Raw genomic sequence first — 26,838 nt, forward strand, 5'->3', positions numbered from 1 at the left:
AGACATCTGGTTTGTCAAGAACACTGACTCTGTAGCGTGTGTGTGTGTGTGTGTGTGTGTGTGTGTGTGTGTGTGTGTGTGTGTGTGTGTGTGTGTGTGTGTGTGTGTGTGTGTGTGTGTGTGTGTGTGTGTGTGTGTGTGTGTGTGTGTGTGTGTGTGTGTGTGTGTGTGTGTGTGTGTGTGTGTGTGTGTGTGTGGAGAGATGTGGAGTCAGATGTTCCCACGGGGGGACCAAACCAACACCAGCTAAAATAAACAACAAGCTAAGCTGGTGCCTAGGGCCAGACAAAGTGTTAGGAAGTGTCCAAGTCAATTATCCCTCCCTCTCTTCTCCCTCTCTCCTCCTTCCCAAACACCTCTCCTCTCTTTCCGCCCAGAGTGCCGCTCATTCCAGAGTCCCAGAGCAGCTAGACATGAGAAGTGTGGTGCGGCAGGCAGCATTCATTATGGTGATATCTGGGTCACACAGATGGCCTGTTTGGGTCTATGTGGCGATGTCAGCCTGTCATTTTACAGCGTTTTGGTGGTTGGCGTGGGGTCGCTTAATGACTCAGCAGAGAGACATGGAGAATTGAAAGGTGGAAGGAGGAGAGATATTTCCACCTCCATCTCTCTATGACACAGGATATTCCAATTTCTTTCTCTCACTTTTTATGGTGATTGTAAGTGAGGACTTGGTGGACTGTATATTCTTTAGGTTAGGTTTTACTTTATGTGTTCGCTCCTGTGTGCTGGTTAGGGCACAGATGACAGACATGTATCAAATCAAATTGTATTGTCACATACACATTTTTAGCAGATCTTATTGCAGGTGCAGCGAAATGCTTGTGTTTCTAGCTACAACAGCGCAGTAATATCTAACAAGTAATATCTAACAAATTTCAAAACCACACACACAATGCACACAAATCTAAAGTAAATTAATGGAATTAAGAATATATAAATGTTTGGACGAGCAATGTCGGAGTGGCATTGACTAAAATACAGTAGAATAGAATACAGTACATACATATGAAATTAGTAATGCAAAATATGTAAACATTATTTTAGGTAGGATTCCAGTTGAGGTAGTTTAATAACACCGAAGATGCACAGGCACGGAACAGCACCACACAGTGTATGGAGGGTCTAAGGCACTTAGTGGTCTGAAAACCTGCCTCAACCAAAGAGAGAGAGAGAGAGAGAGTGTGTGTGTGTGTGGTCTGCAAGTAAAGAGATAAATAAAGATACAATAGTGACTGACAGAATACAATCTCCAATTCACATCTCTTATAAACAATATGCAATGCTATAACATGCCTATGATGACTTAATGCTATACAGGACCATACAGCGCAATTAAAGTGATTCTGACTGTACTCATTTGAGATCAAAGGGGTGCTGCCACACGTGTACTACAAAGCATAGCACCATCCTCGTCAGTACAGGGCTACAACTGCACAATGAATTTGAATACCTCTAAACAGTGAAATACGATGTAATACCCATATGTTAATGTACCATGAACCTACATTACCATTCAAAACTTTGGACACACCTACTTACTTCGTTATTTTTACTATGTTCTACATTGTAGAATAATAGTGAAGACATCAAAACTATGAGATAACACACATGGAATCATGTAGTAACCAAAAAAGTGTTAAACAAATCAAATTTGAGATTCTTCCAGGAAGCCACCCTTTGCCTTGTTGACAACGTTGCACACTCTTGGCATCATCTCAACCAGCTTCATGAGGTAGTCACCTGGAATGCATTTCAATTAACAGGTGTGCCTTGTTAAAAGTTAATTTGTGGAATTGATTTCCTTCTTAATGCATTTGAGCCAATCAGTTGTGTTGTGACACAAGGTATGGGTGGTTAACCCGAAGATATCCCAATTTGGTGAAAGACCAAGTCCATATTATGGAAAGAACAGCTCAAATAAGCGAAAAGAAACGACAGTCCATCATTACTCTAAGACATGAAGGTCAGTCAACATAGAAATATTTCAAGAACTTTCAAGAAGTTTCTTCAAGTCTCACCACTACCTCCTGGGCTGACTTTGAGGCCAAGTTTTCCTCTGCATTTCTGTCTGAGGACTACACAGATGAATTGGCAGACAGAGTCAGAAATCGAGTACAAAGAGAGAAGGAGAGTATCCGTGACTTTGCATACGGTTACCACTCCCTGTGCAGAAGGTGGAAACCTGGCATTGAGGAGGAAGAGGTCATTAAATTGATCTTGAAGAACATCAACCCACTACTAGCCAGTCAACTCCGAGAACGAGTCACCACTGTCGATGGACTGGTTCGCTTGGGACAGCAGTTTGAAAAGGACAGAGAATGCCAACAGCAATATGACCAGAGAAAGAAACAGACACCCAAACAGTTACCCAAGACAGACCATCAACAACAGCCAGCGTCTCCAGCCAAGACCCCTCTCATGTTCTGTTGGAGATGTAGCCAAAAGGGACATTCTTCAGCTACATGTCCAAGACCGTATCAAGTAAACCCTTCCAGAAACCACAAATCACAACAGGCCAACACACCTAACTCTCTTCGCAGGAATGACCATCCTACTCTGGGTGCTTTAACCAGAGCTGAAACCCAAAGAGTCACTGCCTACGCCCCCCCCATCGACATCCCCTTCCTTTCAGTTAATACCGCACCAATCAGAAGCTACAAAGTTACATGATTGGGGTTCAAATGTGGCACTCTTCTCTGCCGTTGCTCCGGTACCACTAACCCTTGATAATCCTTCTGAAGATCTCCTTTTACAGGCTGTGAGAAGAGCTCAGCTGGAACAGCCAGATGAGTTAAGGCTGTTGGAACAGCTGCAGAATAATGCTGATGTATGTACTTCAAGGCTAGGACGCACCGGGCTCCTGAAGCACAAAATATTCCTTACACAGGAAATGCCGATCAAGCAAAAGCCATATAGTTTGTCCCCAGCGAAGCTAATCATCCAAAAGGGACTCATAAATGATATGTTAACCCAAGATATAATAGAACGTTCCTCCTCTCCCTGGGCTGCTCCTGTTGTCCTCATCCCAAAAAAGACTGGTGGTCTTAGATTTTGTGTGGACTATAGGAAGACCAACAATGTTTCCCAGACTGATGCCTATCCTCTTCCCACCATCCATGAGATCCTGGAGTCATTGTCTGGCGCTGTTGTGTTCACTACCCTTGACCTCAATAGTGGTTATTGGCAGGTTGAGATGGACCAGGAAAGCAAGGACAAGACTGCTTTTGTCTGTGCTGAGGGCTTGTTTTCCTTTAAGGTGATGCCCTTTGGATTAAAGAATGCCCCTGCCACTTTCCAAAGACTCATGGAGATTGCGTTAGGTGAGCTCAAAGGGAAGATCTGTTTCGTCTACCTGGACGATATAATTATCTACTCTCAGAACAGAGAAAGACACTTTCAAGATCTTCAAGCAGTGTTGGACAAGCTAAGAGAAGCTGGTCTGACCTTGAATGTGAAGAAGAGCAACTTCTGCCAAACCTCCCTGTAGTTCCTTGGCCATATTGTGTCTTTCGACGGCATTCATGTGGATTATGAAAAGACAAAGGCTGTACAAGACTTCCCTGTGCCAACCACACTCAAGGCCCTTCAACGGTTCCTTGGTATGGCTGGATGGTACCATCGGTTTGTATCGAACTTCTCCCAGGTGGCAGAACCCCTCAACGCGTTGAAGCGAAAAGGAGCGAAATTCCAATGGACGGCAGAGTGCCAGACCTCCTTTGAAACCCTGAAACGACACCTCGTCACACCTCCCATTTTAGGTCATCCCAACTTTGATTGCCCTTTTGTTGTTTACACTGATGCAAGTGATGTTGGACTTGGTGCTGTCCTAGTCCAACAGACTGGACTTGGCACTGAAGAAGTGCTAGCGTTCACCAGTCGGACATTGAATGGAGCAGAACGGAACTACTCCACAATCGAGCAAGAGTGCCTTGCAGTTGTCTGGGCTTTGGAAAAGTTGAGGTACTACCTGGAGGGTAGACACTTCACTGTGGTCACTGACCATTCCTCCCTTGTGTGGGTGTTCAAGACCAACAAACCAACTACCAGACTCATAAGATGGGCTCTACGGTTGCAAGAGTTCACCTTTGCAGTGGAATACAGGAAAGGAAAATACAACACTGTTCCAGATGCCTTGTCCAGAGCTCCTGCTTGTGATAACGGTGGCCCTCATCTTACATGTGCTACTGTCCTGTCAAGCAGTCGAGACTCGCCCAAAACGGACTTTCCCATTTCTGATGAGGCCATATGGAAAGCCCAACAGGATGATCCAGAAGCACAGGCTTTGTACCAGACTATCCTGGAAGATGGAGAAAAGATGGTCAATCCTACCACAAAGCTGACCATCATTGAAGACAAAGTCTACCGAGTTGTACAACTACCTCACAGAACACTCTACCAAATGTACATTCCTGAAACTCTACGCCTACAACTGATTCAACATTTCCATGAAGACCCATTAGCTGGTCATTTGGGCAGGTTCAAAACCTACAAGCGGTTGCAAGCGTTACTGTACTGGCCACATCTGAGCATGGATGTGAAGTCACACATCCGAAACTGTCAGGTTTGTCAAATGTACAAACCAGAAGGTAGAAAGCCTGCTGGCAAGTTGCAGCAAACGGTGGTTACCCGACCTTGGGAAATGTTAGGAGTGGATTTGATGGGTCCATTTCCTAGAAGCTCCAATCAGAATGTGTACATGCTTGTTTTTGTTGATTACTATTCAAAGTGGGTGGAGCTCTTTTCCCTGCGTCAGGCCACAGCAAGGACCGTCTCTAACATCCTTACGAAAGAGATCCTGACTCGCTGGGGAGTGCCTGATTACATCCTGTCTGATCGAGGTTCCCAATGTGTCTCTGATCTCTTTGAGGAGACCTGCCAAAGATGGAACCTGAGACAGAAGTTGACCACGGCCTATCACCCACAGACCAATCTCACTGAGAGAGTAAATCGAACCTTGAAGACAATGCTTGCTTCCTATGTAGGGACCCAGCACAAACACTGGGACAAGCACCTTCACAAGTTTCGATTTGCCCTGAATTCTGCTGTGCAAGAGTCCACTGGAGTCACACCTGCAGAGCTGAACCTAAGTCGTCCTCTCAGAGGACCCTTGGATATGGTGCTACAGCCCCAGCAGCTTACTCCAGACGCTGCTTGCTATGACCAGGTAGTCCATCTCCATGACTTGAGAGCTCTTGTCTCAAAGAACATGATCCAGGCTCGACTCAAGCAGAAGAGAAATTATGATAAGAACAGACGAGACATGCAGTTCCAGCTTCGTGATCGGGTGTGGCTTCGCTCTCATCCTTACTCGAAAGCTGAACAATTCTTCTCGGCCAAGCTCGCTCCTAAATGGCAAGGACCATATAGGATTGTGGAGCAGATGGGCCCTTTGAAATACCGAGTGGTGAAAGAGGACACAGGTGAAGATATGCACGTTGTCCGTGTCTCACGCCTTAAGGCCTGTTACCCCTCGGCTGAGGAATTGGAGGCGATTGAGCGCCGCAAGGTCCTGGATATCTTTGAAGAGGAAAGTGATGAGGAGACCTTTCTCGGTTTCCCCGACCAAGATGTGCCTTCCAGGGCAATGGTCGGCTTTTTCCAGGGGAGGGGGTGTGTGACGGCCCTGAATTTTTCTGAACCGTCTCAGTGCAGCTCCTTCCAATAGGGTGCTTTCCCTTTAATTCCCAATTAAATAGCCAGCATCAGCTGCGCGAAAGTGGGGTTGTGATGGAGACGTGAATGAGGATGTGTTCAACCCTCAGTTCCGAAGCTTCTCTCTTCCGTTTGTTTTGTTGCCGTTAAACGTGTGTTTTGTAGCCTAAGAGAGTTTACCCAGGATCGGATCCACTCTTTGCGTCCGTGGACTACACCTCTCCGTTCTTCGTGGCCTTTCTCCGCTGGAGATCTATTGGCGGATTTGATTGTCTGACTGACCGACTAACTACAACCTTTTTGTATACGGTATTTCATTTGTTTTGATGTGAGGTATACTGTGATGATTTATGTAGTTAGTTGTAGTTGAGGAATTAGTAAGAGTTGATACGCTTTAAAGTTCTGTGGTAAAATTATTGTTATATTGATTGTATGTTTAAATACTGGGTTTACGCTACACTGAATGAACGGACAAACATTGCGTGACAAAAGTCACTTGAGTTCACTGAACTCCTTTACCGGGCTGGACTCTTTTTAGGCCCGAGGTACAGGACACTTCTGGAGGAACCAGAACTCATTGTGATATTATTATACGTGTGTGTGTAATCATTGTTGTTGCTAATACAACCCACGCAAAATAATATAGTTATTTTTGAAGTTCTTTCCAATGTTTTAAGGGTTTATGAAAAGTTTATTTCCATCCTGACTTTTACGTCCTTTGTATTGGTGTAGACTTGACGGACCAGATGGGACTCATTCCCACCCAAACTAAAGGGAGAAACCAATGTTTTCTCTGGTAGGCACAACCTACCTGGCACCCCTATAAATAATAACCTCAAGTCAAAACCGTTACAAAGTGCAGTCGCAGAAACCATTAAGCTCTATAATGAAACTAGCTCTCATGAGGACTGCCACAGGAAAGGAAGACCCAGAGTTACCTCTGCTGCAGAGGATAAATTCATTAGAGTTGCCAGCCTCAGAAATTGCAGCCCAAATAAAAGCTTCACAGAGTTCAAGTAACAGACAATTCTCAACATCAACTGTTCAGAGGAGACTGTGTGAATCATGCCTTCATGGTCTAATTGCTGCAAGGAAACCACTACTAAAGGACACCAATAAGGGCTATTTAACCAAGAAAGAGAGTGATGGAGTGCTGCGTCAGATGACCTGGCCTCCACAATCACCCAATCTCAACCCAATTGAGATGTTTGGGATGAGTTGGACTGCAGAATGAATGAAAAGCAGCCAACAAGTGCCCAGCATATGTGGGAACTCCTTCAAGACTGTTGGAAAACTCTTTTTTGTTTACTACATGATTCCTTATGTTTTATTTAATAGTTTTGATGTCTTCACTATTATTCTACAATGTAAAAGAAATAGAAAAAATCCTTGAATCAGTAGGTGTGTCAATTTCTGACTGTTACTATAAACAATTACAGGGCATATAAACAACGCACTGGGGGACATTATCCTATACAGATAGTTAAATGTCCGAAATGATATGACAACCAAAATAGAGCTAGCCAGCTCACAATAGCTAGCTCGCAGTAGAAACTACTACTATGACTTTATCGTCGTATAGTGCATCTTCAGATATAAACACCTGAAAGATACTGTATAATATATTTACATACATGTCAACAAAGATGCACACTGGCCTTGGCTAACACAATGATCGCTAACTGGTGAGAACACAAGGATGCCTCTCAATTTACATTTCTCAAGTTGATCTTCTTCTCTGAGCTGGCGATCGCCCAGCATGCTCTGCTCCACTTCCCTCGCGGGCAGAGCTACAGCTCTGATGTGATGAACTAACATTACTGATATGATTAACTGCAATTACTTCACAGCCTTTTGTACATTGCTTTCCTTTGATGGTTTTGATGCTTTTTTGTGTTTCTCGTTCTCCCAGATCAATTTCAGTTGAGGTATTTCAGTATTGAGGTATTCCAGTTGAAGTATTTCAGTATGCAGGTATTTCAGTATTGAGGTATTCCAGTTGAAGTATTTCAGTATGGAGGCATTTTAGTATGCAGTATGCATTTCATTTGCAGTATTGAGGTATTTCAGGCAAGATGCTACAGCTCAGCCTTTACACCATAGTACCCTCCAAGCTCATCATTAAGCTCGGGGCCCAGGATCTGAACCCCGCCCTTAAAACTTGGTCCTGGACTTCCTTATGGGCCACCCCCTGGTGGTGAAGGTAGGAAAACACACCTCCACTACACTGATCCTCAAGACAGGGGCCCCTTGTGTACTCCCTGTATACCCATGACTGTGTGACCACGCACACCTCTAGCTCAATCATCAAGTTTGCAGACGACACAACAGTGGTAGGCCAGATTACCAACAATGACGAGACAGCCTAGGTGAGGGCCCTGACAGAGTGGTGCCAGGAAAATAACCTCTCCCTCAACATCAACAAAATTAAGAAGCTGATGGTGGACTTCAGGAGACAGCAGAGGGAGCACGCCTCCATCCACATCGACGGGGCTGCAGTCGAGAAGGTGAAAAGCTTCAAATTTCTCGGCGTACACTTCACTGACAATCTGAAATGGTTCACCCACACAGACAGAGTGCTGAAGAAGGTGCAACAGCTCCTCTTCAACCTCAGGAGGCCGAAGAAATGCACCATTGAGAGCATCATGTCGGGCTGTATCGCCGCCTAGTACGGCAACTGCACCGTCCGCAACCGCAGGGCTCTCCAGAGGGTGTTGCGGTCTGCCCAACGCATCACCAGAGTACCCTGCCTGCCCTTCAGGACATCTACAGCACCTGGTGTCATAGAAAGGCCAAGACGATTATCAAGGACCTCAGCCAGTCAAGCCACGGCCTGTTCACCCCGGTTTCATCCAGAAGACGATGTCAATACAGGTGCATCAAAGCTGGGACTGAGAGACTGTAAAACAGCTTCTATCTCAAGGCCATCAGACTGTTAAATAGCCATCACTAGCCAGCCTCCACCCAGTACTCTGTCACTAGCCGGCTACCATCCGGTTACTCATCCCTGCACCTTAGAGGCTTCTGCTCTATGTACATAGACATGGAACACTGGTCACTTTATAATGTTTACATACTGTTTTACCCATTTCATATGTGTATATATATACTGTATTCTCGTCAAGGCTCATCCTATTCAACTATTGCTGTACATATACTATTCTATCCTATGTATTTTTCAGATACTTATTATATGCTTATTATAACAAGTACAGTCTGCATGTGTAGGTGCTTATTGAGGTGTCCCGATATCTTTTCCATCTGTTCAGTTATCTGGTTTTAATATCCATTCTAGAATACCCTTATAACCAATCAGAAACTAGTATTCAACAATGCTGTGGTATAAATATATTTATGCTCCAGACTCTGCCATTGCTCGTCCTAATATTTCTATATTTCTTAATTCTGTTCTTTCACTTTTAGATTTGTGTGTATTGTTGTGTATTGTTAGATATTACTGCACTGTTGGAGCTAGGAACACAAGCATTTCGCTACACCCGCAAAAACATCTGCTAAATACTGTATGTGATACGACCAATAACATTTTATTTTATTTGAATGGTCTGAAATAGGCCTTCCTCAATATTGAAATACCTATCATTATTGAGGAAGGCCTATTTCAGGCAATTTCAGTCATAATTTCACTTTGAGGTATTGATGTTTTAATGTGTAATAGACAGAAGAGGTGGGTTTTTGTCACGCCCTGAACATAGAGAGTCTTTTTATTCTCTATTTTGGTTAGGTCGGGGTGTGACTAGGGTGGGTGATCTAGTGTGTTAATATCTATGTTAGCCTGGTATGGTTCCCAATCAGAGGCAGCTGTTTATCATTGTATTTAGGCAGCCATTTCCCCTTTGTGCTTTGTGGGATCTTGTTTTTGTGTAGTACCTGTGAGCACTGCATTTGCTTCACGTTTCATTGTTCTGTATTGTTTTAGTGAGTTTCATTTATTTAACATGTGGAAGTCTACGCACGCTGTGCCTTGGTCCGTTGATTCTTACAACAACGTTCGTGACAGTTCTAGTGAGTTAGATATTAGAGTACACACCGTGTTTAGTACTTCGCTTGTTTAAATAGCACTTGGGTATGTTTACTACTGCAAGTCAAGACAGAGCAGGCAGGCATAAATAAGGGGCCGCTATAAAATTCTCCCCATCTTCCTCTCTCTCTCTCTCTCTCTCTCTCTCTCTCTCTCTCTCTCTCTCTCTCTCTCTCTCTCTCTCTCTCTCTCTCTCTCTCTCTCTCTCTCTCTCTCTCTCTCATTAGCTCTGTACCTCTCACCCTGTCTTTCTTTCTCCTGCCATCCCTGTCAGCCTTCTCTCCCTACTACATCCACTCCCTGGCCTTCAGATTAGTTGTGGTTATTTATGACATGACTGACAAGCAATAAAATGTCAGTGCCCATTTGGAAAGTATTCAGACCCCTTGACTTTTTCCACATTTTTTTGTTACAGCTTTATTCTAAAACGGATTAAATATGTATTTTTTTCTCATCAATCCACACAAAATAGCCCATAATGACAGAGTAAAAACAGGTTTAAGATTTGTTTTGCAAAAATAATCAAATTAAAAAATGAAATACCTTATTTACATAAGTTTTCAGACCATTTGCTATGAGACTGAATATTGAGCTCAGGTGCATCCTGTTTCCATTGATCATCCTTTAGATGGTTCTAAAACTTGATTGGAGTCCACCTGTGGTAAATACAATTGATTGGACATGATTTGAAAAGGCACACACCTGTCTATTTAAGGTCCCATGGTTGACAGTGCATGTCAGAGGGAAAATCAAGCCATGAGGTCGAAGGAATTCTCTGTAGAGCTCCGTGACAGGAGTATGTTGAGACTCAGATCTTGGGAAAGGTACCAAAAAAAATGATGCCGCATTAAAGGTCCCCAAGAACCTCCATCATTCTTAAATGGAAGAAGTTTGAAACCACCAAGACTCTTCCTGGAGCTGACCGCCCAACCAAACTGCGCAATTGAGGATAAGGGCCTTTGTCAGGGAGATGACCAAGAACACGATGGTCACTCTGACAGAGCTCCATTGTTCCTCTGTGGAGATGGGAGAACCTTCCAGAAGGACAACCATCTCTGCAGCCCCCCACCAATCAGGCCTTTATGGTAGAGTGGCCAGATGGAAAACCACTTAGTAAAAGGCATATGACAGCCCGCTTGGAGTTTGCCAAAAGGCACCTAAAGGACTCTCGGACCATGAGAAACAAGATTCTCTGGTCTGATGAATCCAAGATTGGAATATTGGGCCTGAATGCCAAGCGTCACATCTGGAGGAAACCTGGAACCATCCCTACGGTGAAGCATGGTGGTGGCAACATCATGCTGTGGGGATGTTTTTTTTAGCGGCAGGGACTGGGAGACTAGTCAGGATCGAGGGAAAGATGAATGGAGCAATGTACAGAGAGATCCTTGATGAAAACCTGCTCAGATCCCTCAGAACCTTAGACTGGGGCGAAGGTTCAGCTTCCAACAGGACAATGACACCAAGCACACAGCAAAGACAACGCAGGAGTGGCTTTGGGACAAGTCTCTGAATGTCCTTGACTGGCCCAGCCAGAGCCCGTACTTGAACCCGATCGAACATCTCTGGAGAGACCCGAAAATAGCTGTTCAGCGACGCTCCCCATCCAACCTGACAGAGCTTGAGAGGATTTTCAAAGAAGAATTGGAGAAACTTCCCAAATACAGGTGTGCCAAGCTTGTAGCGTCATACCCAAAAGACTTGAGGCTGTAATCACTGCCAAAGGTTTTTCAACAAAGTACTGAGTAAACTACTGAGTTCAGTTTTTTTATTTCTAAAAACCTGCTTTTGCTTTGTCATTATGGGGTATAGATTGATGAGGGGGAAAAAACATTTTATTTATTTTAGGATAAGCCTGTAACGTAACAAAATGTGGGGAAAAATCAAGGTGTCTGAATATTTTCCGAATGCACTGTATCTGTTTATCTGGGATAGCTTTGCTGTCCTCCCAAGCCAAACCCATCTGGACTAAATGAGCTCCCCAATCGGTATGGCAGTTTGGTTGGTATTTTCTGACCGTCAGTTGTATCGTCTAGCCTGGTGCTAGGACTCTGGCGGCTGGGTGACAACTGATTTGGTCACAGATGTAGGCCTACTATGACATGTTGTGGCAGCTCTTCAGTATAAGGTAAATGATTTGGTTAACTAGCATTAGCCAGCGTTAGCCATGACACCATTATTTCTTACCCTGTAGGGAGACAGATTGATCAATAGGCTATTTATTTTACAGCCTAGCCAATCCACCCAGCAGATATTGGGAGTGAATATTGGAAATGAAAAGAGTTTGTGTGTGTTTGCGACTTTGTAAAATGGCCCTCTTAAGCTTTAGGCAGAGTGGGAAAATGGCAGAGAGAGAAAGGTGGGATGGACAGAGACAGATCAATATGCACAGTTCCAGTCAAAAGTTACACCTACTCATTCAAGGGATTGAGTATTGCTGCAGCATGCTGTACTAACCATTCTGGTTAAGTTTGCCTTGAATTATAAATACATTACTGACAGTGTCACCAGCAAAACCCCCACACCATAATACCTTCTCCACCATGCTTCACGGTGGGAAACACAAATGCAGATTTCATCTGTTCAGCTACTCTGCGTCTCACAAAGACAGGTTGGAACCAAAGGTCTCAAATTTGGACTCATCAGACCAAAGGACGGTTTTCCACCGGTCTAATGTCCATTGCTCGTGTTTCTTGGCCCAAGCAAGTCTCTTATTATTATTGCCGTCCTTTAGTAGTGGTTACTTTGCTGCAATTTGACCATGAAGGCCTGATTCACACAGTCTCCTGAGGCTGGTAACTCTAATGAACGTATCCTCTGCAGCAGAGGTAACTGGGTATTCCTTTCCTGTTGCGGTCCTCATAAGAGCCAGTTTCATCATAGCGCTTGATGGTTTCTGCGACTGCACTTGAAGAAACTTTATTAAAGTTATTTTCAAACCTCATTAGAGGTAACTCTGGGAGTTGTTATTTCCATAATATGGACTTGGTCGTTTACCAAATAGGGCAATCTTCTGTTTACCACCACTACCTTGTCATTACACAACTGATTGGCTCATTACGAAGGAAAGAAATTAACTTTTAACACGGCACACCTGTTAATTTAAATTCATTCCAGGTGACTACCTCATGAATGTGGTTGAGAGAATGCCAAGAGTGTGCAAAGGGTGGTTACTTTGAAGAATCTCAAAAAGGAAATGATTTTTCCGTATGTGTTATTTGGTAGTTTTGATGTCTTCGTTATTATTCTACAATGTAGAAAATAGTTTTTTTTTAATAAAAAAACTGGAATGAGTAGGTGTGTCCAAACGTTTGACTGGTACTGTACAGCTGAAGTCGGTAGTTTACATTCACCTCAGCCAAATACATTTAAACTCAGTTTTTCACAATTCCTGACATTTAATCATAGTAAAAATCTTAGGTCTTAGGTCAGTTAGGATCACAACGTTTTATTTTAAGAATGTGAAATGCCAGAATGATAGAAGAGAGAATTATATATTTCAGCTTTTATTTCTTTCATCACATTTCCAGTGAGTCAGAAGTTTACATACACTCAATTAGTATTTGGTAGCATTGCCTTTAAATTGTTTAACTTGGGTCAAATGTTTTGGGTAGCCTTCCACAAGCTTCCCACAATAAGTTGGGTGAATTTTGTCTCATTCCTCCTGACAGAGCTGGTGTAACTGAGTCAGGTTTGTAGGCCTCCTTGCTCGCACATGCTTTTTTAGTTCTGTCACAAATGTTCTATGGGCTTGAGGTCAGGGCTTTGTGATGGCCACTCCAATACCTTGACTTTGTTATCCTTAAGCCATTTTGCCACAACTTTGGAAGTATGCTTGGGGTCATTGTCCATTTGGAAGACCAAGTTTTAACTTCTTGACTGATGTCTTGAGATGTTGCTTCAATATATCCACATAATTTTCCTTCCACATGTATCCATCTATTTTGTGAAGTGCACCAGTCCCTTCTGGCGCAAAGCACTCCTACAACATGATGCTGCCACCCCCGTGCTTCACGTTTGTTATAGTGTTCTTCGGCTTGCAAGCCTCCCCCTTTTTCCTCCAAACATAATGATGGTCATTATGGCCAAACAGTTCTATTTTGGTTTCATTAGATCAGAAGACATTTCTCCTAAAAGTACGATCATTGTCCCCATGTGCAGTTGCAAGCCATAGTCTGTCTTTTTTATGGCGGTTTTTGAGCAGTGGCTTCCTCCTTGCTGAGCGGCCTTTCTGGTTTCTGAGCGGCTGACTCGTTTAACTGTGGCTATAGATACTTTTGTACCTGTTTCCTCCAGCATCTTCACAAGGTCCTTTGCTGTTGTTCTGAGATTGATTTGCACTTTTCGCACCAAAGTACATTCATCTGTAGGAGACAGAACATGTCTTCTTCCTGAGCGGTATGAAGACTGCGTGGTCCCATGGTGTTTATACTTGCCTACTATTGTTTATACAGATGAACTTGGTTCCTTCAGGTGTTTGGAAATTGCTCCCAAGGATGAACCAGACTTGTGGAGGTCCACATTTTTTTTTCTGCGGCCTTGGCTGATTTCTTTAGATTTTCCCATGATGTCAAGCAAAGAGTCACTGAGTTTGAAGGTAGGCCTTGAAATACATCCACAGGTACATCTCCAATTGACTCAAATGATGTCAATTAGCCAATCACAAACTTCTAAAGTCATTACATAATTTTCTGGAATTTTCCAAGCTGTTTAAAGGCACAGTCAACTTAGTGTATGTAAACTTGTGATGCAATGAATTATACGTGAAATCATCTATCTGTGAACAATTGTTGGAAAAATTACTTGTGTCATGCACAAAGTAGATGTCCTAACCGACTTGCCAAAACTATAGTTTGTTAAAAAGAAATTTGTGGAGTGATTGAAAAATGAGTTTTAATGACTCTAACCTAAGTGTATGTAAACTTCCGACTACAACTGTATGTTGAATGAGAGCTGTGATTTGAAATATTCATTCTGCTCACGTAATCTGATTGCACGTGCACTCACATGCAAGCAAGCCAGCAAGCAAGCCAGCAAGCAAGCCCGGACACACAAACACACACACTAATTGCACATTGACACTTCTATAGTGGCATTTGAGTAATAGGAGCGGTGCTGAGGCGAATGGGATATTGAAGAGGTCTCCAGGGGACTCTGCAGTGGCAGTGCAGTGGTGGGCTTCTCCTCTCCGCTGATGAAAAGTTGGCTTTGCAGCAACCTGCTTTTGTCGGCACTAGCAAATTACTGACCTTGGGCGTGGTGTGTGTGTGTCCTCCTTGGACACACACACACATGCACACATACAAACTGTATTCAGATGAAATGTTTCATCGCTGATGAAATGTGCATGTCTACCCAATTCCATCTGGCTCCATGTTCTTCCACTGCCGGCCACTGGTGCTTCCTCTTCTCACCATATTTGGTTATACTGCATCTAAAATTAATCTGATGACATCACAATGATGACAAAAGGTTTTCCTACTCATTATTTGCCTCCTTTAGAAATGACATCGTATTTCCAAGCCACTATAACGCACTTTCAACTAAATCTTCATCAACGCCAATTAACAATGCATTGAGTAAAACATTGACTCAGGAGTCAATAGATCTTACATAATAATATTGTGAGGAAACATGCAACCCATGAACACCTGGAGGTTTTTGTTGCTGTTGTTGTTTGCTTGTCCTCACTCTGATTTATTTTCCTTTCTTTTTGAATGGCTTCACTGTATTGTGGATGGATGAAGACTGTGTACTTGGTGGACATGGAACTGCATCTCCCATAAATCACCTCTCCGATTCCCCCTTTAACTGTGTGTGTGTGAGACTTTGTCAAATTACCCTGTGCTGTGTGTTAGGCTTTAGGCAGAGGGGAGAAATGGCAGAGAGAGAGAAGTTGGATGGACGGAGACAGATCCATATGTATGTAGACTGAGAAATATGATTTGAAATATGCATTCTGCTCACGTAATCTGATTGCACGTGCATTTGCATGTATGCAAGCCAGCAAGCAAGCCTGTACACACACACAAACACACACGCACACACTAATTGCACATTGACACTTCCATAGTGGCCTTTGAGTAATAGGAGCGGTGCTGAGGCGGATGGGATATTGAAGAGGTCTCCAGGGGACTCTGCAGTGGCAGTGCAGTGGTGGGCTTCTCCTCTCCGCTGACGAAAAGTTGGCTTTTGCAGCAACCTGCTTTCGTCTGCATCAAAAAATGACTGACCTTGGGCGTGGTGTGTGTCCTCTTTGGACACAGATATACACACACATGCACACATTGGGGTACCAGTACAATATGGAATCATGTATTAACCAAAAACAAATCAAAATATATTTGAGATTCTTCAAATAGTCATCCTTTGCCTTGATGACTCTTGGCATTCTCTCAACCAGCTTCACCTGGCATCAATTCGACCATTAAGGCTTGATTCACACAGTCTCCTCTGAACAGTTGATGTTGAGATGTGTCTGTTACTTGAACTCTGTGAAGCATTTATTTGGAGCAAAGGGTGGCTACTTTGAATAATCTCAAATATAACATATATTTTGATTTAACATGTTTTTGTTTACTGCATGATTCCATATGTGTTATTTCATATTTTTGATGTCTTCACTATTATTAGTATAAAAAAAATTAAATAAAGACAAACCCTGTTATGAATAGGTGTGTCCAAACATTTCACTGGTACTGTACATGCATATATTGCACACACATTCTCTCTCTCTCTCTCACCCCAAACATATGCATGTGGGGCGGCAGCTAGCCTAGTGGTTAGAGCGTTGAACTAGTAACCGAAAGGTTGCAAGATCATAAAAGGTCCAAATCCGTCGTTCTGCTACTGAACAAGGCAGTTAACACACTGTTCCTAGGCCGTCATTGAAAATAATAATTTGTTCTTAACTGACTTGCCTAGTTAAATAAAGGTAAAATTTAAAAAATGCATCCACTGCGCACACATTTTTCAAATTAATTGTGTTAAGTATGTCAAATGAAGAGGCTCCCTAATAGCTCCAGCTGAGTAACGACTGAGCATCTCCATCGACCCTCTCTTAGGTAAGTGGGTGTGTTGTGTTTGTGTGTTTGGTTAACACGTCTCCCTAGGCTGGTTTAATTTACAGTACGGGGCGGAGATGGGGCTCATTAAAATGACCAGTTCTCGCTATCTTCTCAGTCCATCTCTCCCATCTCTCTCTCTCACACACGCCGACACGTCAGAGTACAAATAGCCTCACGTAAACATTGGACTGTATTTACGACCTCTTATCTAAACCCATTTCAGTACAGTTGGATTGGACAAAATAGAGACCCGCACACTGTCGAAAAAATAAATAGATCCAAAACTGAGGCTTGAATGCAAAATGTTTATTGAAATATCATAGTGCCCAAAGAATATTGCATAATGAAAGAAAGTGCATAAATTAAAGATGATAACAAAACACAACATTTCGGCCTCAGGCTATCACCAGTGTAAAAGATATTTGTATTGAAATGACGATTCGCAAGCATACTACAAGCATGTTGGCCGGCAGGCAATGAGGTTTGTGGATAAGAAGACCAATAGACTTTCATATTACAGCAAAACTATCAGACTATGTTTAAGATACATTGCTAGCACATTGTTATAGACATTTCCGTCATTGGCAGACACGACTGTTTATGTGAATAAGGTCTATGGTGTGGAAATTGTAGTCTTTTCCTCCGGTTGGGGCAGTGAGACGGTCACCTCCCTGGAGCTCCAGTGCAATCTACCAATGGGCTGATCTATTGGGCGGGGGGAGTGAGAGGGTGGGGGGTATTTTATACATGGTCTGGGGTAATCTACCTTTGGCCTAATGAGCAGGAACCCAGACTTCATCAAGAAATTGGAAATACAGACATTGTCATCCTACAAGAAACATGGTATTGAGGAGACTGACCCACTGGTTTCCCTCTAGGTTACAGAGAGCTGGCAGTCCCATCCACCAAACTACCAGGTGTGAAGAGACTCAGGGAGTAGGCTCATTTGGTATAGAGCAGATCTAACCCACTCTATTAATTTAGTCAAAACAGGAACATTTTACATCTGTCTAGAAATGTTTTAGGAAATTATCTCAACAGAGAAAAATGTACTCATGTATGCTACCTATATCCATGCAATAGAATTCCTATACTTTAACGATGACAGCTTCTCCATCCTAGAGCGGGAGAGAAACAATTTCCAGGCCCAGGGACATGTCCTAGTCTGTGTCGACCTAAATGCCAGAACTGGACAAGAACCTGACACTTTTAGCACATGGGGGAACCTAACAGCATCCCCTCCCAAATATGCCCCCCTAGACACAACTATGACAAAACAACCAACATAAACGGGTCACAACTCCTGCAGCTCTGTCACTCGCTAGGTCTGTACTTAATGGTAGGCTTCGAGGGGACTCTTTAAGGTAGATACACTTACAGGTCATCCCTTGGCGGCAGTACTGTAGATTACTTTATCACTGACCTCAACACAGAGTCTCCCATAGAGTGTTCACAGTCAGCCCACTGAAACCCTTATCAGATCACAGCAACATCAGTCTACTTGAACAGAGCAATACTCTATCATGAGGCATCAAAGCCAAAGGAACTACATAATATTAAGAAATGCTATAGATGGAAGGAATGTAGTGTGGAATCCCTTTTGGACAACTTCCTGTGTAAAACATTTCACTGTAATAGTGAAGGTGTAAACTAGACAGTAGAAAACCTAAACAGTATATTTGACCTCTCATCTTCCATATCAAATTTTAAAAATTCAAGCAGACAACCTAAGAAAATGAACAACAATGACAAATAATTTGATGAAGAATGCAAAACCGAAGAAAGAAATTAAGAAACCTATCCAACCAAAAACATAGTGATCCAGAAAATCTGAACCTACGCCTTCACTATGGTGAATCACTAAAACAATACAGAAATACACTACGGAAAAAGAAGGAACAGCACGTCAGAAGTCAGCTCAATGTAATTGAAGAATCCATAGAATCTAACCACTTCTGAAAATTGGAACACTAAACAAACAACATGAAGAGTTACCTATCCAAAATGGAGATGTATGGATAAACCACTTTTCCAATCTTTTTGGCTCTATAACAAAGAACAAATAGCATAAACATATATACATGATCAAATACAAATCTTAGAATCAACTATTAAACACTATCAGAACCCACTGGATTCTCCAATTCCATTGAATGAACTACAGAACAAAATACAAACCTTCTAACCCAAAAAGGCCTGTGGTGTTGATGGTATCTGAAATTAAATGATAAAATATACACATTCCAATTGGCTATACTTAAACTTTTTAACATCATTCTCAGCTCTGGCATCTTCACCAATATTTGGACCAAGGACTGAACACCCCAATCCACAAAAGTAGAGACATATTCACCCCAATAACTATCGTGGAATATGCGTCAACAGCAATCTTGGGAAAATCCTCTGCATTATCATTAACAGCAGACTTGTACATTTCCTCAATGAAAACAATGTACTGTGCGAATGCCAAATTATTTTTATACCAAATTACCGTACGACATACCACGTATTCACCCTGCGCACCCTAATTGACAAAGGCAAAGTCTTCTCATGCTATGTTGATTTAAAAAAAGCTTTTGACTCAATTTGGCATGAGGGTCTGCTACACAAATTGATGGAAAGCAGTGTTGGGGGAAAAACATATGACATTATAAAATCCATGTACACAAACAACTAGTGTGTGGTTAAAATTGGAGAAAATAAATCTTTCCTCAATGCCGTGGAGTGAGACAGGGATGCAGCTTGAGCCCCACCCACTTCAACATGTGTGTGTGTGTGTATATATATATATATAGGAAGACAAAAACAATATGGTGTTCCAAAAAAGGTCCAGTTGCCAGGACCACAAATACAAATTCCATCTAGACACTGTTTCCCTAGAGCACACAACAAACTATACATACAGTACCAGTCAACAGTTTGGACACACCTACTCATTCCAGGGTTTTTCTATATTTTTACTATTTTCTACATTGTAGAATAATAGTGAAGACATCATAATGATGAAATAACACATATGGAATCATGTAGTAACCAAAAAAGTGTTAAACAAATAAAAATATATTTTATATTAGATATTCTTCCAAGTAGCCACCCTTTGCCTTGATGACAGCTTTGCACACTCTTGGCATTATCTCAACTAGCTTTATGACAAAGAGATAATTAATTAACAGGTGTGCCGTGTTAAAAGTTACTTTGTAGAATTTCTTTCCTTTTTAATGAGTTTGAGCAAATCAGTTTTGTTGTGACAAAGTAAGGGTGGTATACAGACTATAGCCCTATTGGGTAAGATACCAAGTCCATATTATGGCAAGAACAGCTCAAATAAGCAAAGAGAAATGACAGTCCATCATTACTTTAAGGCATGAAGGTCAGTCAATACGGAACATTTCAAGATCCCACTGTTACCTCTGCTGCAGAGTATAAATTCATGAGGGTTAACTGCACCTCAGATTGCAACTTTGCGGACGACACTACAGTGGTAGGCTTGATTACCAACAACAACGAGACGGCCTACAGGGAGGAGGTGAGGGCCCTCGGAGTGTGGTGTCAGGAAAATAACCTCACACTCAGTGTCAACAAAACAAAGGAGATGATTGTGGACTCCACATCGACGGGATAGTAGTGGAGAGGGTAGTAAGTTTTAAGTTCCTCGGCGTACACATCACGGACTAACTTAATTGGTCCACCCACCCAGACAGCTTTGTGAAGAAGGCGCATCAGCGCCTCTTCTACCTCAGGAGGCTGAAGAAATTCGGCTTTTCACCATAAGCACTCAGACTTTTACAGATGCACAATCGAGAGCATCCTGTCGGACTGTATCACCGCCTGGTACGGCAACTGCTCCGCCCACAACCGTAAGGCTTTCCAGAGGGTAGTGAGGTCTGCACAACGCATCACCGGGGGCAAACTACCTGCCCTCCAGGACACCTACACCACCCGATGTCACAGGAAGGCCATAAAGATCATTAAGGACAACAACCACCCGAGCCACTGCCTGTTCACCCCGCTATCATCCGGAAGGCGAGGTCAGTACAGGTGCATCAAAGTAGGGACTGAGAGACTGAAAAACAGCTTCTATCTCAAGGCCATCAGACTGTTAAACAGCCACCACTAACATTGAGTGGCTGCTGCCAGCATACTGACTCAACTCCAGCCACTTTAATAATGGAAATTGATGTAAAAAATGTATCACTAGCCACTTTAAACAATGCCACTTAATATAATGTTTACATACCCTACATTACTCATCTCATATGTATATGTACAGTGCCTTGCGAAAGTATTCGGCCCCCTTGAACTTTGCGACCTTTTGCCACATTTCAGGCTTCAAACATAAAGATATAAAACTGTATTTTTTTGTGAAGAATCAACAACAAGTGGGACACAATCATGAAGTGGAACAACATTTATTGTATATTTAAAAAAAATGTAACAAATCAAAAACTGAAAAATTGGGCGTGCAAAATTATTCAGCCCCTTTACTTTCAGTGCAGCAAACTCTCTCCAGAAGTTCAGTGAGGATCTCTGAATGATCCAATGTTGACCTAAATGACTAATGATGATAAATATAATCCACCTGTGTGTAATCAAGTCTCCGTATAAATGCACCTGCACTGTGATAGTCTCAGAGGTCCGTTAAAAGCGCAGAGAGCATCATGAAGAACAAGGAACACACCAGGCAGGTCCGAGATACTGTTGTGAAGAAGTTTAAAGCCGGATTTGGATACAAAAAAAATTCCCAAGCTTTAAACATCCCAAGGAGCACTGTGCAAGCGATAATATTGAAATGGAAGGAGTATCAGACCACTGCAAATCTACCAAGACCTAGCCGTCCTCTAAACTTTCAGCTAATACAAGGAGAAGACTGATCAGAGATGCAGCCAAGAGGCCCATGATATGATCACTCTGGATGAACTGCAGAGATCTACAGCTGAGGTGGGAGACTCTGTCCAAAGGACAACAATCAGTCATATATTGCACAAATCTGGCCTTTATGGAAGAGTGGCAAGAAGAAAGCCATTTCTTAAAGATATCCATAAAAAGTGTCGTTTAAAGTTTGCCACAAGCCACCTGGGAGACACACCAAACATGTGGAAGAAGGTGCTCTGGTCAGATGAAACCAAAATTGAACTTTTTGGCAACAATGCAAAACGTTATGTTTGGTGTAAAAGCAACACAGCTCATCACCTTGAACACACCATCCACACTGTCAAACATGGTGGTGGCAGCATCATGGTTTGGGCCTGCTTTTCTTCAGCAGGGACAGGGAAGATGGTTAAAATTGATGGGAAGATGGATGGAGCCAAATACAGGACCATTCTGGAAGAAAACCTGATGGAGTCTGCAAAAGACCTGAGACTGGGACGGAGATTTGTCTTCCAACAAGACAATGATCCAAAACATAAAGCAACATCTACAATGGAATGGTTCAAAAATAAACATATCCAGGTGTAAGAATGGCCAAGTCAAAGTCCAGACCTGAATCCAATCGAGAATCTGTGGAAAGAACTGAAAACTGCTTTTCACAAATGCTCTCCATCCAACCTCACTGAGCTCGAGCTGTTTTGCAAGGAGGAATGGGAAAAAATGTCAGTCTCTCGATGTGCAAAACTGATAGAGACATACCCCAAGCGACTTACAGCTGTAATCGCAGCAAAAGGTGGCGCTACAAAGTATTAACTTAAGGGGGCTGAATAATTTTGCACTCACTCATTCATATATCTTTATGTACATATTCTTTATCCCTTTACACTTGTGTGTGTATAAGGTAGTAGTTGTTAGGAATTGTTAGGTTAGATTACTCGTTGGTCGGAACTAGAAGCACAAGCATTTCGCTACACTCGCATTAACATCTGCTAACCATGTGTATGTGACAAATAAAATGTGATTTTATTTGAAATAAATGCTTCACAGAGTTCAAGTAACAGACACATCTCAACATCAGCTGATCAGGAGACTGTGTAAATCAGGCCTTCGTGGTCGAATTGCGGCAAATAAACCACTACTGAAGGACACCAATAAGAAGAGAATCCCTTGGGCCAAGAAACACGAGCAGTGGACATTATACCGGTATAAATTTGTCCTTTGGTCTGATGAGTCCAAATTTGGATCCGGCTAAAAATACTTTAATCAATTATAGAACCCATTGCTTTTAATGGTTGTGAGGTCTGGGGTACACTCCCCAAACAAGAATTCACAAAATGGGGCAAACACCAAAATGAGACTCTGCATACAGAATTCTGCTAAAATATCCCGTCTACAACGTAAAACACCAAATAATGCATGCAGAGCAGAATTAGGCCGATACCCGCTCATGATCAAAATCCAGAAAGGAGCCGTTTAAATTCTAGAACCACCTAAAAGGAAGTGATTCCCAACCTTTCCATACCAAAGCCATCACATACAGAGAAATTTACCTGAAGAAGAGTCCCCTAATCAAGCTGGTCCACAAACACAAAACAGACCCCACAGGACAGGACAGCAACACAATTAGACCCAACCAAATCATGACAAAACAAAAGATCATTATAATGCACATTGGAACAAATTAACAAAAAACGAGCAAACTAGAATTATATTTGGCCCTAAATAGAGACTACACAGTGGCAGAATACCTGACCACTCTGACTGACCAAAAAATAACGAAAGCTTTGACTATGTACAGACTCAATGAGCATAGCCTTGTTATTGAGAGAGGCCGCCATAGGCAGACCTGGTTCTCAAGGGAAGACAGGCTATGTGCACACTACCTACAAAATGAGGTGGAAACTGAGCTGCACTTCCTAACCTCCTGCCAAATGTATGACCATATGAGAGACACATATTTCCCTCAGATTACACAGATCCACAAAGAATTTGAAAACGAGTCAAGTTTTGATAAACTCCCATGCGCGAGAGAGAGAGAGAGAGAGAGAGAGAGAGAGAGAGAGAGAGAGAGAGAGAGAGAGAGAGAGAGAGAGAGAGAGAGAGAGAGAGAGAGAGAGAGAGAGAGAGAGAGAGAGAGAGAGAGAGAGAGAGAGAGAGAGAGAGAGAGAGAGAGAGAGAGAAGGACGTCAGCAGGATGGCACCAGGATGGCAGGTTCGCACACTGTTGGTGGGGAGCAACACACACACTGGCTGAAAATAACACTAAGTCTCACACCTGGAGGGTGTGAAACCACACATCCCACCCAAAGGGAGAGGTAGATAATAACACACTCCAAATGGTACCATGGCCCCTATATAGTGCACTACGTCAGACCAGAGCTCTAACGACCCTGTTCAAAAGTAGTGAACTATATAGGGGATATCGCTCCACGTCATTCCTGCAGTCTTCCATCCATCACTATTGACTGCAGATCACTATTGGGATCCTCTAAGGAATCTTAGTAGCCTGCATCTCCATACTCAGGTCTTCTCTGCTTCAGTCACTCCTGCATTAGCTGGGTCTCCAGGAACCACATTGAGATATTTGCTCGTTAATAGTTACCAGTATGGCTTAACGGTATGCTTTTCAACCATGCAACTTTTGTTATCACAGCTAAAGCAGAACCAGTCTGGCACCTTGGGTTAGTTTTAATTCTGTCTGTTGGTCTGTCTTTTGTAGCTCTGTGGGTTAGTTTAAGTGCTGTCTGTCTGTGTTGTAGGGCTGGGGTAGTTGTAGCTCTATGTGGGGTAGTTGTAGTGCTGTCTGTGTGAAGAGGTTGTTCGAGTGGGGCTCAGGTTAGCACGGCCCAGATGAAGCTGTGACCCTGTAGATCCTCCTCTTGCTTCACCCATAAATCACCACAACACCTCCCAGACCTGACACTTGTCAGGGGCTGGGTGCTCTCTGTCTCTCCTCCCTCACTCGTTCTCTCTTTCCCTCCTTGTCTGTCTGTATGTATGTCTGTCTCTCTCTCAACATCATTCGCTCAATCCATGGTACTCTCTCTCTCCTGTCTGTGTCGGTAAAGGCATGTTGTGTGTGAAGGATAGAAGTGGAGCGTGCCTCATCTAAATCCCCATTGATTAGGAGCAATAATTAAAGAGTCCCGGGCCATGCCTGGCCTGGCAACTCACTAAACCTATCTGTCTCTCTCTCTCTCTCTCTCTCTCTCTCTCTCTCTCTCTCTCTCTCTCTCTCTCTCTCTCTCTCTCTCGCTCTCTTTCTCTCTCTCTCTCGCTCTCTTTCGCTCTCTCTCTCGTTCTCTCTCTCTCTCGATCTCTCTCTCTCTCGTTCTCTCTCTCTCTCTCTCTCTCTCTCTCTCTCTCTCTCTCTCTCTCTCTCTCTCTTTCTTTCTTTCTTTCTTTCTCTCATTCTCTTCTGTCTCTGTGTAGGAGCTCTGTGAGGACCCTCACCTGTTTGTGGATGGGATCAGTGCGCACGACCTGCACCAGGGCCAGCTGGGAAACTGCTGGTTTGTGGCAGCGTGCTCCAGCCTGGCCTCCAGAGAGTCCCTGTGGTCTAAAGTAAGTGTGGGCGTGGAGGGCTGTGCGTGTGTGCCATGACTGTACCCACGTACGAGTGCACCCATTAGGCCAGATTACCTGGTGAAGAAGGGGTAAACAGGGGAAAGCGCATCATTAGGCCACATCAACACCTCTCTAGAACACTCTCCGCAGAGTTGGAGTACTCTACCAAGCTTATAACGCCGTCTCTGACTGGGGTTTAGGTAGAGTATCATAGTAGACTTTGCTGGTCTACTCGGTTGTGTTACAATAATGAATGTGCGGGTATCTAGCATTCTTTCATGACATCTTTTTTTAAATATCCTACACCTTCTGGATGTGTGTACCATAATACAGTTCTAAAGCCCTATTGGCACAGGACTAGTACTATACATCGGTTATGTAATTATTACCCCAGCATGTCCGTTTTTCCAGTGGAAGATTCGGACAAAATTTGCTTTACCAAACTGCCCCGTTATTATTTTTTTGTCATTCAAAATACACTGCTCAAAAAAATAAAGACAACACTAAAATAACACATCCTAGATCTGAATGAATTAAATATTCTTATAAAATACTTTTTTCTTTACATAGTTGAATGTGCTGACAACAAAATCACACAAAAATTATCAATGTAAATCAAATTTATCAACCCATGGAGGTCTGGATTTGGAGTTACACTCAAAATTAAGGTGGAAAACCACACTACAGGCTGATCCAACATTGATGTAATTTCCTTAAAACAAGTCAAAATGAGGCTCAGTAGTGTGTGTGGCCTCCACGTGCCTGTATGATCTCCCTACAACGCCTGGGCATGCTCCTGATGAGGTGGCGGATAGTCTCCTGAGGTATCTCCTCCCAGACCTGGACTAAAGCATCCGCCAACTCCTGGACAGTCTGTGGTGCAACGTGGCGTTGGTGGATGGAGCGAGACATGATGTCCCAGATGTGCTCAATTGGATTCAGGTCTGGGGAACGGGCGGGCCAGTCCATAGCATCAATGCCTTCCTCTTGCAGGAACTGCTGACACACTCCAGCCACATGAGGTCTAGCATTGTCTTGCATTAGGAGGAACCCAGGGCCAACTGCACCAGCATATAGTCTGGGGTCTGAGGATCTCATCTCGGTACTTAATGGCAGTCAGGCTACCTCTGGGCGAGCACATGGAGGGCTGTGTGGCCCCCCAAAGAAATGCCACCCCACACCATGACTGGCTCACCGCCAAACCGGTCATGCTGGAGGATGTTGCAGGCAGCAGGACGTTCTCCACAGCGTCTCCAGACTCTGTCACGTCTGTCACGTGCTTAGTGTGAACCTGCTTTCATCTGTGAAGAGCACAGGGCGCCAGTGGCGAATTTGCTAATCTTGGTGTTCTCTGGCAAATGAAAAACGTCCTGCACGGTTTTGGACTGTAAGCACAACCCCCACCTGTGGACTTCGGGCCCTCATACCACCCATGGGAACTGAGAAGTGGTCTGTGGTTACCACCTGCAGAACCACTCCTTTATTGGGGGTGTCTTGCTAATTGCCTATAATTTCCACCTGTCTATTCGATTTGCACAACAGCATGTGAAATTTATTGTCAATCAGTGTTGCTTCCTAAGTGGACAGTTTGATTTCACAGAAGTGTGAATGACTTGGAGTTACATTGTGTTGTTTAAG

General features: G+C 43.1%; 1 protein-coding gene across 1 annotated transcript in view; it reads left to right on the forward strand.

Moving 5' to 3' along the window:
* LOC118390658 (calpain-5-like) overlaps nucleotides 1–26,838 on the forward strand; it is an 86,909-nt gene that overhangs the window by 22,427 nt on the left and 37,644 nt on the right. Inside the window, exon 4 of the mRNA XM_052529703.1 lies at nucleotides 25,066–25,197. Coding sequence (XP_052385663.1) covers nucleotides 25,066–25,197 — 132 coding nt within the window. The remainder of the gene's footprint in view (nucleotides 1–25,065; nucleotides 25,198–26,838) is intronic.

This window comes from Oncorhynchus keta, chromosome 11 (assembly GCF_023373465.1).
Source record: "Oncorhynchus keta strain PuntledgeMale-10-30-2019 chromosome 11, Oket_V2, whole genome shotgun sequence".
NCBI lineage: Eukaryota > Metazoa > Chordata > Actinopteri > Salmoniformes > Salmonidae > Oncorhynchus > Oncorhynchus keta.